General features: G+C 46.0%; 1 protein-coding gene across 2 annotated transcripts in view; it reads left to right on the top strand.

Annotated features, from left to right (window-relative positions):
- FAM193A (family with sequence similarity 193 member A) overlaps positions 1-17,762 on the top strand; it is a 542,579-nt gene that overhangs the window by 229,971 nt on the left and 294,846 nt on the right. For both annotated transcript variants that reach the window (XM_078678579.1, XM_078678578.1), the window contains exon 8: positions 5,798-5,945. In XM_078678579.1, coding sequence (XP_078534705.1) covers positions 5,798-5,945 — 148 coding nt within the window. The remainder of the gene's footprint in view (positions 1-5,797; positions 5,946-17,762) is intronic.

Genomic DNA, 17,762 nt, shown 5'->3' with positions numbered 1-17,762 from the left:
CCATCACTGTTGTGTTTGCAATTACCGCTCTAAGTGTACTGGGGATGCTCAGACGTGAGTCCCAGGCACTCCACACCACTGGAATCAAGCTAGCCGGGCTGATGAGAGGTGTTACCTCGAAACCGGGCCGGTCCTCGGATGCTAGTTTCCGTTCTGGGAAGGACATGGCTTTTGTAGTTCGGACTGGACTGTTCCCATGGGGCACAGGGTCAGCGCTGATTTGCATATCGCCATTGTCTAACCATGGGTGGTGTGGAGTGGAAAAACGATGGATTTGGGCCCAGATCTTTGGACTGGGGTGAATGTGTGACATTGATCCACATTCTGTCCATCACTGTTGTGTTTGCAATTACCGCTCTAAGTGTACTGGGGATGCTCAGACGTGAGTCCCAGGCACTCCACACCACTGGAATCAAGCTAGCCGGGCTGATGAGAGGTGTTACCTCGAAACCGGGCCGGTCCTCGGATGCTAGTTTCCGTTCTGGGAAGGACATGGCTTTTGTAGTTCGGACTGGACTGTTCCCATGGGGCACAGGGTCAGCGCTGATTTGCATATCGCCATTGTCTAACCATGGGTGGTGTGGAGTGGAAAAACGATGGATTTGGGCCCAGATCTTTGGACTGGGGTGAATGTGTGACATTGATCCACATTCTGTCCATCACTGTTGTGTTTGCAATTACCGCTCTAAGTGTACTGGGGATGCTCAGACGTGAGTCCCAGGCACTCCACACCACTGGAATCAAGCTAGCCGGGCTGATGAGAGGTGTTACCTCGAAACCGGGCCGGTCCTCGGATGCTAGTTTCCGTTCTGGGAAGGACATGGCTTTTGTAGTTCGGACTGGACTGTTCCCATGGGCCACAGGGTCAGCGCTGATTTGCATATCGCCATTGTCTAACCCAGGGTGGTGTGGAGTGGAAAAACGATGGATTTGGGCCCAGATCTTTGGACTGGGGTGAATGTGTGACATTGATCCACATTCTGTCCATCACTGTTGTGTTTGCAATTACCGCTCTAAGTGTACTGGGGATGCTCAGACGTGAGTCCCAGGCACTCCACACCACTGGAATCAAGCTAGCCGGGCTGATGAGAGGTGTTACCTCGAAACCGGGCCGGTCCTCGGATGCTAGTTTCCGTTCTGGGAAGGACATGGCTTTTGTAGTTCGGACTGGACTGTTCCCATGGGGCACAGGGTCAGCGCTGATTTGCATATCGCCATTGTCTAACCCAGGGTGGTGTGGAGTGGAAAAACGATGGATTTGGGCCCAGATCTTTGGACTGGGGTGAATGTGTGACATTGATCCACATTCTGTCCATCACTGTTGTGTTTGCAATTCTAGCATCCAGCTACACCACCATGGCATCATCTTGAACATTCTCCACCCTTCCCAACACTCCGTGCAGGTGTCTCAAATTAAGTGTGGTATTCCCACCAGGCATACAACCTGACTGATTGGGATGTATCAATGTACCTATCACTTGGGTCAATCGAGTTGCTAACAATTTGGCCAAGATCTGACCTCTGCATTCAGTAGGGAGATCGGCCTGTAAGACCTGTATCATTCTGGTGTTTTTTCTGCATTATGTTTAATGCTTGTTAGCAGGCTTCTGGTTTCTGGTACCCTCCCAACCTCCAGACTCTCCTGAAACATCTTCATGAAATAGGGGGAAACTTGGATGCTGTTTATACAGTTCGATCGGGAGGCCATTTAGAACCATTGCTTTCCAAGTATTTAATGACTGAATGGCATGAGGCACCATACTGTCAGTGAGGTTCACTTCTAGTTTATCTCTGTCAGTTATCATTATGGCTTTTTAAGGGTGGCTAATCAGTCCTGCGCTTCACCCGATGTGGCCCGTACCAACAGAGTGTATAGCTCTGTAAAATACGCCACAAATGTGTTGGCAATACCTTGCCTGTCTCTGACTGGAGTTCTTCCCTCCATGACAACTTCAAATACCCATTTCGACCCTGCTTCCCTTTTATCTAATCAAACCAGTAATTTGCCCACACTATCTCCTACCTCATATAAATGATGCTGGGTCGCTCTGTACCTGGCCCTGTCTGCCTCCTCCACAACTTCTCTATACTCTTTCCATTAGATGTTGAGTCTGTTTCACCTCCATGAGGTCTGTTGATAACATTTCGGCCTCCAGGGTCTTGATCACTTTCTTTACTATCTCTAGTTGTGCCTTTTTTTTCCTTTTTGTGACCCATGGTCAGCAAGACACTCTGACCTCTTATTATAGTCTTAAAGGCCTCCCACAGTACTCGAATCAAGTCCACTGTACCCTGAATTTACTGTGAAATACTGGTCAGTAGACTTTTGCAGTCCGGCCCCGATATTCGGCACAATGAGGTACCAGGGATTGAGCGGCATTACATTTACCCCAGTTGTAATACGTCTACCATAAATTGTGCACACTGGGGAATTATCCGAGATTCCCGTCGGGAGGTGGTAAACCTCCCTAAAAGTTGGAAGCTGCACTGCTAAAACAAACATATAATCTATGCGTGATAAACTGCCATGCGCACCTGAGTGGAATGTATAGTGACCGCCGCTGGATTGCACATAAGCCACACATCAACCAGGCCCATGACCGACAAGAAGTCCTCCAGGGCCTTGCTCTAGGGATCCTGCTGCAGCGCCAGCCAGCAGTCCTTCTCCGCAGATAGCTGCATTGCAGTCGCCTGGGATTAGCAGCTCCCCCGTGGTAGTCGTACAATGAGTGAGCCCAAGTCTGCCAGCGCTGCAGTGTGAATCCTTGTTGGGGGGAGGGGGGAGTGGTGTACGAATTTAGAGGTAGATAATGTTAAGTAAGTGGCCATCGCAGTGCCTGGGGAGAGCCACATCTACTTCTGCCCCTGAGCCTAAGCGAGGTCTGCTCCAATTTGCGTTGCCTAACCGCATAAAATAGTTGCTGTAATTTGCACTTACACATATAAACAACTTAAGCAAATAATTCCCACGTCTTTCCTTCCGCTGCCACTCTGAGTTTGGCTGGGAATAGCATTGCATATTTTAATAATCTATCACGTAGAGCCTTCTTGACCTCTAGGAAGGAGCTTAGCAATCTCTGGACTTTAATCTTGAAATCCGGGAAAAATGTGACTGGCAATTACCAGTTCGAGTGACGGGGCAGATTGGGCCATCTGTAGTATGACACCTCTGTCTCTATAGTTAAAGATTCACGTCACTAAAGGCCGAGGGGGTGCCCCAGGTCGTGGCGGGTCCCCTGGGACTTGCTGGGCCCATTCCACTGAGAATTAGTTGAGACAACCCGCCTGCAGGTGTTTTCAACTAAAAGGTCCATTGTCGGGCCCTCCGCTCGCTCCGGCACTTTCAAAATCCTGATGTTGTTCCTGCATGCACGCCCTTCAGTCTTCCACTCTCGTCTCTAGGGTGGCAGCAGTAGTTTGCAATACCTTGACTTGTACCACAAGTGTTTTGGTGGTGTGGCCATGGAGTCTTCGGTAATCTTGATGCGAGAACCCATGTTCTGTAGGTTGGCATGCATCAAAGTAACCTCTGAGGTGACTGACTGTATCTATTTTACTCTCTAAGGTTGTATGCACCCCTTGTATTGTCGCCATAATTTCTTGTAGTGTTAGCTCTTTGTGTGTTGTAGTTGGGGGCTGTTGTGCCTTCTTCCACTGCTCCTGGAGTGTCTGTTATGGGCTGTACAAATTTGTCTATATTCGTTTGGTGCATCACTCGGAACGCCTTGTTCCCCAACATCGTCTTTAGCTGGATGTTCACACTGTGTGTGTGTGTCACTGCAGCCTGGGTGAGCTCTTGCTCATTCAGTCAGTATTGTTCAGTGGTTGGCAGGTGATAAATATTTCTGGTCGCACCACAGGAGAGTACAGGGCGATAGGCACTCACCCCGGGCCGCAGTCTGGATACCAAGGTCTCTCTGCGACTTCACCTGGCCCCCTCTTATCTCTGAAATTAGGTCTGGCGTGCCCCACTACATGCTGGATGCGATGTACCTATCTTGTGGCAGTCCCCGTTGGTGTCTCTCCAACTCGGGGGTGGGGTGGGGGGGGGGGGGTCAGGTGGGAGGGATGGAGGGGTACAAGCTTTCCACTCCATCTTCCATGTGGGTGGCACCACTGGCCCGGTTGGAGTTGCATTGTCTATTCAGCTGGGAGTCCCTATATGTCCCCCAGTTTAGACCGCGCTCTGGGCCCATTCAAACCCCTCTCTTTGTTACTGACGTCTGGGTTTGGTCCTCTACCCTTAGTATTCACCGCTGGGGGAGGTTGTATCAGGTTTCCCATGCATTTCCTATGCCCATTGGGGCGGCATTGCTCCTCTGGGCCATCTCCTCTTTAACCCCTCAGGTGTGGGCCTATGCGGTCTCTCCTCTAATGGGTCGCCCAGCCACAAGACCTCGCCACAGTTCTGGCCTGCATCCGCCCTTATGGTGCTAGCTGGTTTAGCTTTTGCAGTGGTTCTTGGCTTCAACGCAGCTCTCCTACAGTTGTTGGTCATGTGCTGGCCCCTTTCCTCTCCCTTATGTGTTCAGGCGTCTGCTGCCTCATTCTGCAGGTGGCCCGGCACCATGCTCCTTCTCGGCTGCGCCGACTCTTTGGTGGAGCAAACCTCTGCCTGACCAGTCTGTGCCGCGCGGTGCGGCCCCAGTGTTCTCTCCTCGCCTCGGGGATGGAGCCACACCGCCTACCCTTGGTTGGTTCTGGATGGGTGCACGGCCTCTTGCCTCTCTTCCTCACTCAGTCAGCGGCCGCCTCTCGCTACCGGCGGGCTGGTGCTAGTTCTCATTTTGCACCACCCCAACTCTTTTTTTTTTTTTCTACCCGAATCTGTCGGACAAGTCCATGCCTCGCCGTTGCGGCCGTATCGCTCTCTTCTAGCCAGCTGGACAAAATCCATAATCAGCAGTCCTTTGTTACGCCAGAGACGTTGCTGGGTCACCCTCTGCTGCAGGGCAGTGCGGTAAACGGATAAATGAATGAATGGATTTATGGATATTTACACGGCTAGCCACCTGAGCCCCTTCAAGATGTGGCCATCTCAGTTGACTGCCGGCCATGCCCCCCTGTGTAAGTCCTTTTTGAGTATTTCTGTGATAAAGATGTGCAAAAAATTTGAAAAATGTAACATTGGCAAAGCCCAAAGGCTGGCATCCAACACCAGACATATTGGCTTTTATCAATTCTGGCTAAATGTTTTTACGGAAGACACTGTCTCAGTTTGGAAGTACTTGTTTTTCTTTTTTGTTTATAGGTCTAGTCATCTAGTCCTATAGTCTGATTTTTTTGTGATCTGGTGATTGGTTTCTGAGAGAAGTTTAGGTAGATTACATTGCAATAGTTAAAATTACTGTTGATGCTAGACCCAAATCTGCTGTTACCAGTGGTGTGAAATGGCTATTAGTTTTTAGTACTTTCACTTGATGCTGGTGAAATAGTTTATTTACTTACGATGTAGAGGAAGTTTAACACTACCTCTACTCCACATAATGTTCTTTTAACCCATGCTAGGGTATAGTAGTCTGCATGTAGGTGGTTTGATGGTGGAGTGATGCATTGGTGTGATTTATATAATGAATTTTCCCCTTTTTGTGAACTAGACTAATTATTACTTTGATTTTGCTCTCTAACCTGCAGATGTATCTAGAGTTTTAAACGCAGGTATGTGATGGAAAGCGTAACTCCTCAAAATGTTCAGATTAATATGTTGATCATTTAATGGCCAAGCAAATATTGTGACTCTTTTGGCTTAGTTAGGTTTTATACATAACTTATTATTTTTCATATATTTTTATTGCAGGCTTGGAACAACTTCACATGACTCTTATAGTGAAGATATGTATACTACCTTGTTACAAAGGTATCATCAATTGGAACTGGAGATGGGTCAAGTTGCTGAACAATGGCATGAATGCCAGAAACGAATTGATGATTATGTAGATGAGCAGGTAGAAATTTCTTTAATCACTGTTTGCGATAATATTGTTTTTAACCTTTTTTAATAACTGAAAGATGATCTATTTATGTATGTAATCAGATCATAATATACATTCATGCTTATAATCCTCTTGACAGTAGTAACTTGTGCATAAAAGAAAATAAAGAAATGAACTAGACAAATATAATTTTTGAGGTCCCAATAATAACAATTAAAGTTATTGATGTTCTTTCTGCCCAGCACTGCTGTGTCTCGGATTTTTTACACTTGAAACTTGTACTCCCTCCATCAATGAGGAGCATTAGCGTAGGGCCCTATCTGGTCTGCACAAATTCACTTTGCTGCATACAATGGTTGTTATTGTATTATATAAGGCTTTGCATCAGACAAGAGGCCTTGAACTCGATTGTTGGCGCCACTGGCAGCCATCTTGGGTCCTGTGGCATGCAGGACACCAATTGCTCTGCAGACACCAGCACTTCAGGTGTCATCTGAGGATCTTTGACCCCGATTAGAGTCCTTCCAAGACCAGCACTGCTCTCGAGGGAGCCTAGCTTCGACCCTGAAAAGTCTTTGGCAGTCGTCTTTTGCCACTGGCCCGGGATTGCTCGGCAGTTAGAGCCCTTTTTGGCTCCTGGGAAGATGCAAGTAAAAAGCTCAGAGCCTCTAAACCAAGCCATGCCTCTTAGGCTCCGATCTATTGAGCCAATACCTTTGGCACAAAAGTAGACAGCGAAACACATCTCTGTGCCATCCTCACTGGCAAGTTTCATGACTCCAGCCATTGCTTTCCTTGAACAGCCTTATGTCAGACCGAAGATAATTTATATTCATCCTCAGACTGACAAGCTTAGCTCGCCCTCTACTGCAAGAACCAGACTCAACAGCTCTGAAAAGGAAGCTGACGTTTGAACAGGCTTTTACTGAGGAATGGCATTCATTTAACATACCAAAGAGACTCAAACAAAGACTCCAGCCCTGTTTTGTAACCTCCATCAATCTCTGCTTCTCCTCCACTACAGTCCCAACAGCTTTCATCTTCCTTGTAACACTCTGCACACGCTAACTCTGACCAGGGTAGTCCGTTAGGTCCACAGGGCCCTACCATGACCCTCTACTGCCAAATAATTGGCAAGATCCATGTCGGGAATATAATGTGGACCCTCAGCACCATCCTTGAGCCATTCCCGATGAAGGCTTCACCATCAGATGACTCCACAGTTTCATGTTATTTAAAGAGCAGCACACACCTGCAAAGTGACACTGCACGTCACAACTAGTTCCTGTTGGAGACCTTACCTGAAACTGAGGTGTCTAGTTATCCAGTATTGGATCTTTCATAGATTCACATGCTTGAATAATTACCCATTGTTGAAGTCCCACGTTACAATAACAAAGCAGTAAGTAGTTGTATAATAGGCTATAATGGCAATTTAAGGTTAGTCCAGCAGTCATATATATCTTCTTTTTAAAAAGAGCCAAACTTGAGCTATAACCAATCAGCCGACAGCATCCTCTAGAACCTTCTTAACAGAGAATGTTTTTCTCAGATTTTCTATTGTACGTTGTGGAAGGGAGTATCCCTGACCTCTGGTCAGTTTTGTCTTCACCTTAGCAGTTCTAACAAATTAAGAATGTCTTGTTCTCCTTAAAAGGAACTCTTCAGCTCCTGCATATCTTGTGGGAAGAATTTGTGTGTGGACGACCGACATAAAGAATGCCTTTATTGCCTTTATCATCCTCATTCTGTGAGGTACTGCAGAATATGTTGCACTTTTTCTTCCAAAACGTTGCGAGACAGAGAAGCAAAGCTCCTGTTATGACTCCAGAGGTTAAAAACTGCCTCTTCAAATGAGGCTAACTTAACAACTCTTCTACTAAGCCTCAGAAAAGGGACAGGTCCCATGACCAGGTAACCTCTGAATGCAGCAGAAAAGTTCACAAGACTTATTAAAATAATTGAGAAAAAGGAGAAAAAGTTAAAAATCTCCTCAAAAAGCACTTCTTAGGAGCCGACCATCCCTGCTGCCTCCTCTTCAAAGCGCTCACATACCTCTTCTGAGACAGCGACGTCAAAATCAAAGATCCAGAAGGTACAGTTGACGAAAATCCACTCAACTTATGTTGTCGACTAGCACTACAACAATGATCATCACGGTTTCCATTCTCTGCCTGTCTGCGACAAAGATCACTTCAGTATTTACTTCACCCAATCTGTCGACTAACATATTGTCGACGACTGCAAAGTTAACTCCACCTTCAGCGAGCCTGCCATAGACGTTCCCAATACTGTCGACAATGGACTTATTGACGGCCCCACCATCAACAAAGCTATTATCGTCCCCGAAGCCATCGTCGACCAAGCAGTCGGCGAAACAGTCATCACCAGATGCCTCGTCAACTAAGCAGTCTACGCCGCCGTTCATGGAACTTCATCTCCAATTTCTTCATCATTGATGTAGTTGATGACTCCGGGATGCAAGCTTCAAAAGCTATTCTGAAGCCTCACAACCCTTCCCCCAGCAAAATGCCTCCCTTTCCTCTACGCCATCTACTCGAGGAGTTGGATAATTCAGACGTTTCGTGGCCTTTTGGGGTGTGTGTAGCCCATCCAAATCACAGGCCAAATATCAGGACGAGGATGACTAAGAGGAATCTTATTATGGACATTCTTATAATCCTAGACCCCATTATTCCCACTTTCCAGAACATCCACCTCCCCATCGCAAGTACCAGTACCCTTTTCTTTGGTGCAAGACTTGCAGGTGATGCTACAAGATTATCGCAGAAGTTTCCCAGATCCTGCACAAGACCCTTAAACACTACCTCCACCATTTATTCCATCCACTCAACTTATGCCACCTCCTCCAATGCCAAGGATGACACCTGCTTCTACTATACCCTGTGCTGCCCAAAGATGATCCATCATCAGCATCATCTGACAATGACGGGGAAGCGGGTGAGATTTATAACACCCATCCGCCTCACAATGAGTGACTATTTTGTAATACCTATACCATCACCACCAGCAACGCACCCCTCAGAGTCCTCTCCTGATGACATTGGAGGTATCTACAATTTGATGGAAAGGACTGCTGCACGCATTGAGCTACCCATGTCTATGAAGCAATCCGATTGATTCTTGTATGAGTTTAAAGAACAGGTGTGCAAGTCATTTCGAGCTATCGCTATAGTGGATCACATTTGGGAAGAGGGCCTCAAATTAATGAAAACTCCAGTTTCCGTGGCAGCTGTGGTGCCCTGTATTGGTTAAAAGTACAAAGCCTCTGATTACTCTTCTGCCTGCCTCGTAGGACACCCCAAGGCCGATTGATTTCCTGGTCTTTCAAGCGACACAGCACCATTCCAAAAATCCCACCACTCCAGTCTCTGCCCCTCCCGATAAGGACAGCAGGTGATTGAATAACATTGGTAAACGTTTCTCCTCAATGTCTGCCCTGTCTATTCATGCGGGTAATTCCTTAGCTATTTTAGGCCACTACGATAGACAAATGCGGTCTGATATAGCGCTTTGTTAGACCTTGTGCCTAGTAGATCGGAAATCGGAGGCAAGAAAGATTTTACATTTAGGGGAAAGCACAGCCTCCGAAAGCATAAATTGTGCAATGGACATTGTTTCTACTGGTTTCCGTTAGTTGGTGGGAGCGGCTGTTTTTTGCGCAGGGTGAGAAAGTGCCTTTTTTGACATGATTAGCCCCTACTTTATGCAAAAAGAACAATTGATGGACAGAATGCAGAACATGGTAATACATTCACCCCAGTACAGACATATGGGCCTAAATCTATCAATGTTTTTGCTCACCGTGCCATTCCAGTTTGGACCCAGCCATATGCAAATCAGTCTTGACCCTGCACCCAATGGGAACTGTCCAGACCGAAATGCCAGGCTAGGTCCTCCCTTGCCAGGCAGAGCCATCTGTGACGGGAGCTTCAAAGGCCTTGCCGCCTTTGTAATGTGTGACCCCCCAGCCCCTCCTGCTATCAGGAGCAGGCCCCTTTCCCGTCTCCCCTCCTTTTCGGCGGGAAGACAGGCGGGAAAAATTAGCACAGCCCAAAAGCTGTGTCCACCTCTGCCAACCCCACCCCTCAGTTGGGAGAGGCGAGGTGAAGCCCACTCTTCAGTGCCCGCCATCTTACAGATGGCAGGCACTCTGTGGTAAATAAATAAATAATACCTCTATTTTTGAATGGATAAATGAATAACAGATAGCTCAATAAATAAGAGTCAAGATTCGAGGTAGTAGGAGTTTTGCAGGTTTATTACAGCATAAAGGACAGGAACAGGACAACCTGCACAGGAATAGGATGGCAGGGCCTGACAGGGGGGCCCCGACAGGACTAGCGTGGCCCGGCAGCTGCCGGGGCTGGATCTGGGATGAGCGCGCTAACATTTAATAACAATACACGATCATATATACTAAAACAGTTGCATTACAATACATACGATAGGTGGAGCAGTGGGTGTGGTCAATAGCAGTCGCGAAAGATAAGGGTGAAAGTAGGTGTAACAGAGGCGTATACATAGACATGTGATGCAAACGTAACAGAATATGTCATGAATGGGGCGGAAACATGGAGGGGGGCTACCTAAGGAGCCGGGACCTCTGACCTAATGGTGCGCGCAAACTGGCAATGACGTGTTACTAGGAGAAGCTGGGGGCTACAAACTCTGTGCTAGGAGCAGAGACTGAAGTCTGGAGAGTCAGGGCGACATGTACCTAAACAGTATCTAGTATCTGATGTTTAGAGAACATGTTGATATAAACTAAGAGTCAGGAGGGGAGAGGCTAACGGACTCTAAGACTGGAGCATGCATTATTCTACATGTAGTGCGTGATGAAGAATATTAAATGATCATTAATACAGTATTTCTCCAACATGGAGACGTAAAGGCTAGACTATGATGGTAACTATTGATGCAGTTCAGTAGCTTAGGAATGCAGAGAAGGAGGACTGAACTGATAACTAGAATCATAACATACTCTTGGCAGACTCGTAGGCAGAGCCAGGCTGAACCGGGCACTGCAAGGCAGGAAGTAAGTGAAGGGTCAGGAACACAGGTGGGGGCTGTATCGCTCCTCAGCGAGGCTCAGGAGACAGAAGCTGAATCTGGTGTCCAGGCCCTTTTGAGGCCTAGAAACGGGGACTTTACAATGGAATAACGTGCACACTGAGAAACGTGGCAACGTAGCTTTACATAGGCCTGATATTCGTAGTATTCACGAGAACTGGAAATTGGCATACTAGAGGTGGACACAAATATAATTGCGTCTTTAATCGAACATGGGGAATACATATGCATATTAATCATGCACACATAACATATGATGGAGGACGCGTAGGGACACAGAACATGGCAACATTTACTTTTCCACATTCCCTCCTTGTCACTACGTTTCCTTCAGGAAACATCAATATTCATGATACCATCTATCATTTCATACAGTATCATTTGCTCGTCTCGAATTTTCTTGGAACGGGATTTAGAACGGGACTTGGGACTAGGAATACAAGAGGTAGCACAAATGCCGCAAATCGCAGGGCCACATTGTATACAGAGGCAGCAGCTGAATATGATCGCTACTGCAATACCTAGAAAGGACAAGACTTTCCATCCCCAAGCGGAAATTATATTCCAGAACCAACCGGACCATGTCCAGGTGCCTGGGTCTTGGTGTAACAGATGGGCAATTTTATGGAGTCTGGTTATAGCTGAATATACAGACGGTGCGTTATTTGGAATGAAAATGCAGCAACTAGATCCGATGACTCTACAGGCCCCGCCCCTATCGGCCAATATGACGTCAAGGACGAGACGATTCTGTAAAACGACAAATCTCATAGCAGATTGCTCTTCAGTTAAGTTACCTAGAGCAGAGGCAGTCTCATTTACTACAGCTTCAAGGGTTCTGGTTAACCTACGAATTAGCTTACTATTCTTGATAGGTCCTATAAAAAAGAAGAAACCTCTATTGAAATCTGTATACTGTTCTAGAGCAGTTTCAGTATAATCGACAATGGGGGACTCGATCTCCCTTTTATGTCTAATGTGTACTAGATGTGTGTTTCTGTGATAATCAGATGGGGCTAGGAAAACAGGTGGCAGTAGGAAGGCAATGTAACAGGTTCCCTCCCAATCGAGGGGCAGACGAACATATGCGGTCTGACCACAAATAAAATAAGAATGACGTGAAGCTTTGAAAATAGATTTCCCACTGTCACTATATTTGACAATAGTAGTACAATCGCTATGTCCTACATGTACGGAACCATTATTTCTAACACATAATTCGCCTTTGACTGGTAGTACTGAAATAGCAGGTAAGTCTGGAGTGGAATCAGACTGAACATTCAGGACCATGAAATTCGAAGAATAATTACCTAAATTGTAAACTTCGTTTTCTAGATCTAACCCTGTTCTGTGGGGAAGACCTTGCTTGTCTGGGAAACATGTACTGTTAAGAAAAGACATATCTGTTGAAGATGACGTTAACGTGGACCATGCTCCACACGAACCATTATGTGAAAATGGATAAGGAAAGAGTGGCAGAACTCCCTTCGGTGTCTGGAAAGGGGGGAGTCGACCACACACCCAACAATTAGTGGCATTGCTGGTCTGGTGTGAATAATGTAACATGCGGATAAAAGAATTGTTACGCATAGCGAGGCGGTAAGAGAGTTCATGAGGAGGCAGATCACTAAACGTGTGTTCTACTGTAGCATTAGAGGACTTATTTACATGAGAAACTGGAAAATACAGATAAAACGCATAACTGGTGCAGGAAATCATAATACTGAGAAATAATATGAAACATAGAAAAACGATACATCGGATTGAGTTTTGACTAACTCTCTCACTATGGGGGTCTATTTTATACATTGTCAGAAACCGGTCTAACCGTTTCACCTAGGGGAGGACTTAGACAATCAAACTGGCTGACTTATTTTACTAGACCTTAGCTTTTTCTTATACTCCTGTTGCGGAGTTGTCTCTAACAGGGAGGGTGCAGTATCATTGTCTTTTGCGGGACAGTCCTTAAGAATAGTACTTTGGCAATCCTTTAAATCCTCGGAAATGTTCTTTGAAACTGGTTTCAATCCATAAAATGTCTTGATGTGCGAAAGATGCACCCAGCCTTTGCGTCCCTCCAACTTCACGGCTGTGCGGGTGGCCAGGAGGACCTGTCGGGGCTCCTTCCAGCGAGGCTCCAGCGGACTTGAACGATCGAAATTTCGCACTAGGACCATGGATCCGGGAACAATTTCATGCGGTGCCACCTCGGTATTGTCTGGAAATGCGGCGGCAACCTGTGAACGACAAGAGTTGAGGGCAGACATCAAGGAAGCTAGGTAATCTGTCAGCATATTACTTGAAACATCGGTAATACTTCGAGGTCTAGGTGTACCCCACATGTTAGGGGGGCGGCCGAAAACGACCTCATACGGGGACAGACCTGATCTGGAATGTGCGACCATGCGCATGTAGAACAGAGCAACTGGCAGAGCTACTAGCCAGTCCACACCTTTCTCTTGACAAACCTTTGCAATTCGAATTTTCAGAGTCTGATTATGTCTCTCTACGAGACCAGCTGCTTCAGGATGGCGTACACAATGGAACTTCCACTGGTACCCTAACAAAAGGGACACGTGTTTCATGAGTTCAGATGAGAATGGCTGGCCGTTGTCAGAATATACGACCCTAGGGAGTCCATAACGGGGGAAAAACTCACGAACCAACTGCTTGGCAGTGGTCGCGGCTGTGTAATCTGGGACTGGATATGCCTCTGTCCACCTGGACAAAGCGCATACAACTACGAGGACATACTTGAAACCTCGACATCGCTCCATCTGAATATAATCCATCTGGAGGACTTCAAAAGGGTGGTCAGGGGGCTGGAATCCACCTTGTTCCACCGGGACACTTTTACCTGGATTAAACTGACAACATATCATACAGGTACGGACTTTCTGCTTGGCTGCAGCTCGTAAATGTTTGTTGAACCAAATATTCTGGATACTGTCTAACATAGCTTTTTCTCCTAAATGTGCTGGACTATGTGCGGTATTAATAATGACTTGAACCATAGAGTCGGGGAGAAACCATGTGGCTCTACCCTTTGTTACCCATCCCTGATCTGTCTGGACCCCTCCTTGTTCGGACCATTTCTTGATTTCATCGGGAGTAGCATGTAACTGGATATCTGACATCTTGAGTAGGGTCCTTAACTGTCATACATGTAGTCGGATCTGGAGTGTGTGTCTGTGTCGGATTAACTGAAGTGTCTGGAGTCTGAGCTGTAAGCTTGGCTGTGCGATCTGCTAGATCATTACCTTGGGAAATAGTGTCAGTAACTTTCGTATGTGCTTTGCACTTCATGATAGCAATGGATGTCGGTAAATGTATGGCATCTAACAGAGCCTGAATAAGGAGACCATGCTGAATCTTGGTTCCATGAGAAGTCATGAAACCTCTCTCCTGCCAGAGCACTCCAAAGTCGTGTACGACTCCAAATGCGTAACGTGAATCGGTGTAAACATTAACTTTCAGGTTCTTGGCGTGTATGCAGGCTTGAGTCAGAGCAACTAGCTCCGCTGCTTGAGCAGACAGGGTGTCAATACGGTGTGTTTCAATAACTTCAGTGTCAGTAGTCACTGCATACGCGGCTACTAGTTCTCCTGTACTTGTTCTCATACATGAACCATCCACATAAAGTGTCAGGTCGGGATCTGGTAATGGAATATCTGTCAGATCTTGTCTTGGCTTTGTCATGATGTTAACTACTTCCACACAGTCGTGTGTGGCAGAATTCGAAGTAACTGATGGTAACAATGTAGCAGGATTTAAAACGTTGCAGCGTCTGATTTCTATGTGTGGCTGGAACAGTGTCAATTCATAACCTGTTAAACGTGCAATTGTCAAGTGCTGAGTCTGTGTTCGGTTTAAAAGAACTTCCACGGAGTGTGGAACTTGTACTGTCAGGGAGTGTCCTAATACTATGGAATCACTTTGTCTGATAGCAAGTGCTGTGGCTGCAACTGACTTGAGGCACGCAGGCAGAGCCTGGGCTACAGGATCTAATGTGCTCGAAAAATAAGCACAAGGCTTGTATTGTCCTGCTTGATCTTGTGTGAGGACAGATAATGCTGTACCTTCGCGTTCAGTGACGAAAAGTATAAAAGGCTTACTGTAGTTCGTTGTTGCTAGAACTGGAGCTTGACATAAGGCTTTCTTTAACTCATTGAAACTAAGTGTATGTTCAGATGTCCAAGGGAGAACAGTCGATACGGCTGCCTCCTGTGTCGTTAACTGTATCAGTGGTTTAGCTAGAAATGCATACTGAGGAATCCATTGTCTGCAATAAGAAGTAAGGCCGATAAAAGCACGTACCTCCTTCTGGGTCTTGGGCTGAGGAAGACTCGCTATTAACTGGATACGGTCTGGTGTCAACTGCCTACCCCTCTTGGACAGTAAGTGGCCTAAATAGATCACTTGCTGGACACAGAATTGAAGCTTCGAAGGGGACACCTTGTGTCCCATCTCGGCTAGGAAATACAAGACTGTAAGGGATGCTCGCTCGCAAGCACATTCAGAACGGGCTGTGATCAGGAGATCATCGACATACTGGAGCAGGGCAGTGTCAGTTGGCATGTGAATGTTGTCTAGTTGTCTCTTGAGTGCTTGACTGTAAATACTAGGACTTTCTGTGAAACCTTGAGGAGCTCGTGTGAACATATAGCTCCTTCCATTTAAACAAAATCCGAAAAGGAACTGGCTGTCTGGATGAATGGGAACACTGAAAAATGCGTTCTTGAGGTCTATGACCGTAATAAATGAGGCTTCGGAATCAATGGCTGTCAATAGGGAAGAGATATCTGGGACAACTGGGTACTGGGGAATAGTGCATTTATTAAGTTCTCGAAGGTCAATCACTAAACGATATACTGGAGGTGCATTTGGATCAGTACGTTTCATGACAGGAATGATCGGAGAATTACATACATTGGAGTCAGTTTCTACAACTACTCCTTGAGCGATGAGCTCGTCAATAATTTTGGATAAGGCTGCTACATCCTCAGGTGGCAGTCTGTACTGCCTGATTCGTGGTAACACTACACCTGGCTTGAGAGTCACACGATGGGGTGTGATTTGCATATAACCAACATCAGTTGGACCTTGTGCCCATAGATGCTGCGGAACATTAGACAATCTGGGATCAAAATCTCGTAATACATAGTGACCCTTGAAGTCACGTAGGAACAATCGTATTCCCTCGGGGGAACAGCATATAACTGCACCTAACTCTTTCAGTGTCTTAATGCCTAATAGATTTTCTGGACATGACTTAGTAAGTAACAGATCAGTAGTGCGGGACAACGGACCTACTTCTAGAGTAACTGGCTTTGATATTTCATTTACAATAGGTTTTCCTGAAAATCCAAGGGAAACATTTCTAGAGCCTGAGAGCGGAGCCCCTGGAACTTCGGCGTGACTTATAGTGGTCCTACTTGCCCCTGTATCAATCAGAAACTTTCTGTCTTTCCCTAGTACTTGACTATGAACATAGGGACCTTCTTGATCTACAGGTATCTCGATGAGAGGCAAGCCTACCTCCCTCTCCAGGCTGTTTCATGAATACGGTTGATACTCTGGATATTCTGACTGTGCATACTGGTACATCTGCTGTGTAACATGCTGTGTTGCAGCGATAGGCTGCGGTGCTGTAACTGTCTGTGGTGCATTCTGTGACTGAGGAGTCTGTGTAACTTGTTCTTGTCTCGGCGGACGTGGTCTTTCTTTAGTCTTACCGGTAGCTATGTTGTGTTTCAGAACTGCACACTCGTTTATAAAATGACCTGGCTGTTTACAATAATTGCAGTTTCCTTTAACGGGAGCTGCAGGATGACTGGCTTGATTCGGACCCCTCTTCTGACTGTCTTGAGGAACAGATTGTGCAACTAGTACTTTCATTTTCGTGTCTTTCATACGTTTCCTTTCATGTTCTTGTTCTTCTCTGATTCTATTCTGGTGATATTGAAGCATCTGTAACATCTGGGACGGGGTATTAGCTTGCCAGGTACTTTCGACTTTCAAAACTCTGTTCTTAACTTGTGGACTTGAATTCTCGACTAGTTTAGTAACAAAAAGATGAGGGTATGATTCACTACTCGTCTTGAGGCCACTGTTTATAATAAAACATTTTTCAAATCTAGAGTAAAAATCACTAGTGTCTTCGTCTTGTTTCTGTTTACATGCTGAGATTGCATCCCAGTCTTCCTTTTTAGTTGCTAATAGTCTGGGCAAAACTTGTATTAACAGTTCAGGTAATTCTTTACATTTATCTCCAAGACCGGTACCTGGTACTCGTGCCTTATCTTCAGCTTCTAGAACTGCCCAATCGATCTTTTTCTCTCCCACCTCCCATTCTTTTTCTTTGAGTTTCTCATATACCCCTGCGGGCAACAAGACTTTTAACATTTTAATGATATCTGGATACGTGTATTCTCCCATACGGAGCATGTCTTTTAATTCTCGGTGGAACCCTGCTGGATCTTTATCATGACAGGGAATTAACTTTTTCATCTCTAAGAGTTCCATCTTTGTGATAGGGGTGTAAACAAACACTCGTTGCATTTCACCACCCTCTGTCTTAACTGGATGCACTTCTCTTAACGGATTCTGTCTGTCTATGTAAAAGGGTTTACTTTCTGGAGGTGAGACATGAACAAAATGCGGGTTCAAAAACGTTCTGTATTTGTAGCGCTGTTCTAGAATGACACTAATCAAATCGGTACCTAAACCTTTCCA

The sequence above is a fragment of the Lissotriton helveticus genome, chromosome 2_2 (genome assembly GCF_964261635.1).
Source record: "Lissotriton helveticus chromosome 2_2, aLisHel1.1, whole genome shotgun sequence".
NCBI classification, from domain to species: Eukaryota; Metazoa; Chordata; class Amphibia; order Caudata; family Salamandridae; genus Lissotriton; species Lissotriton helveticus.
The sequence above is the reverse complement of the archived record's forward strand: the minus strand, read 5'-3'. Positions and strand labels throughout refer to the sequence as shown.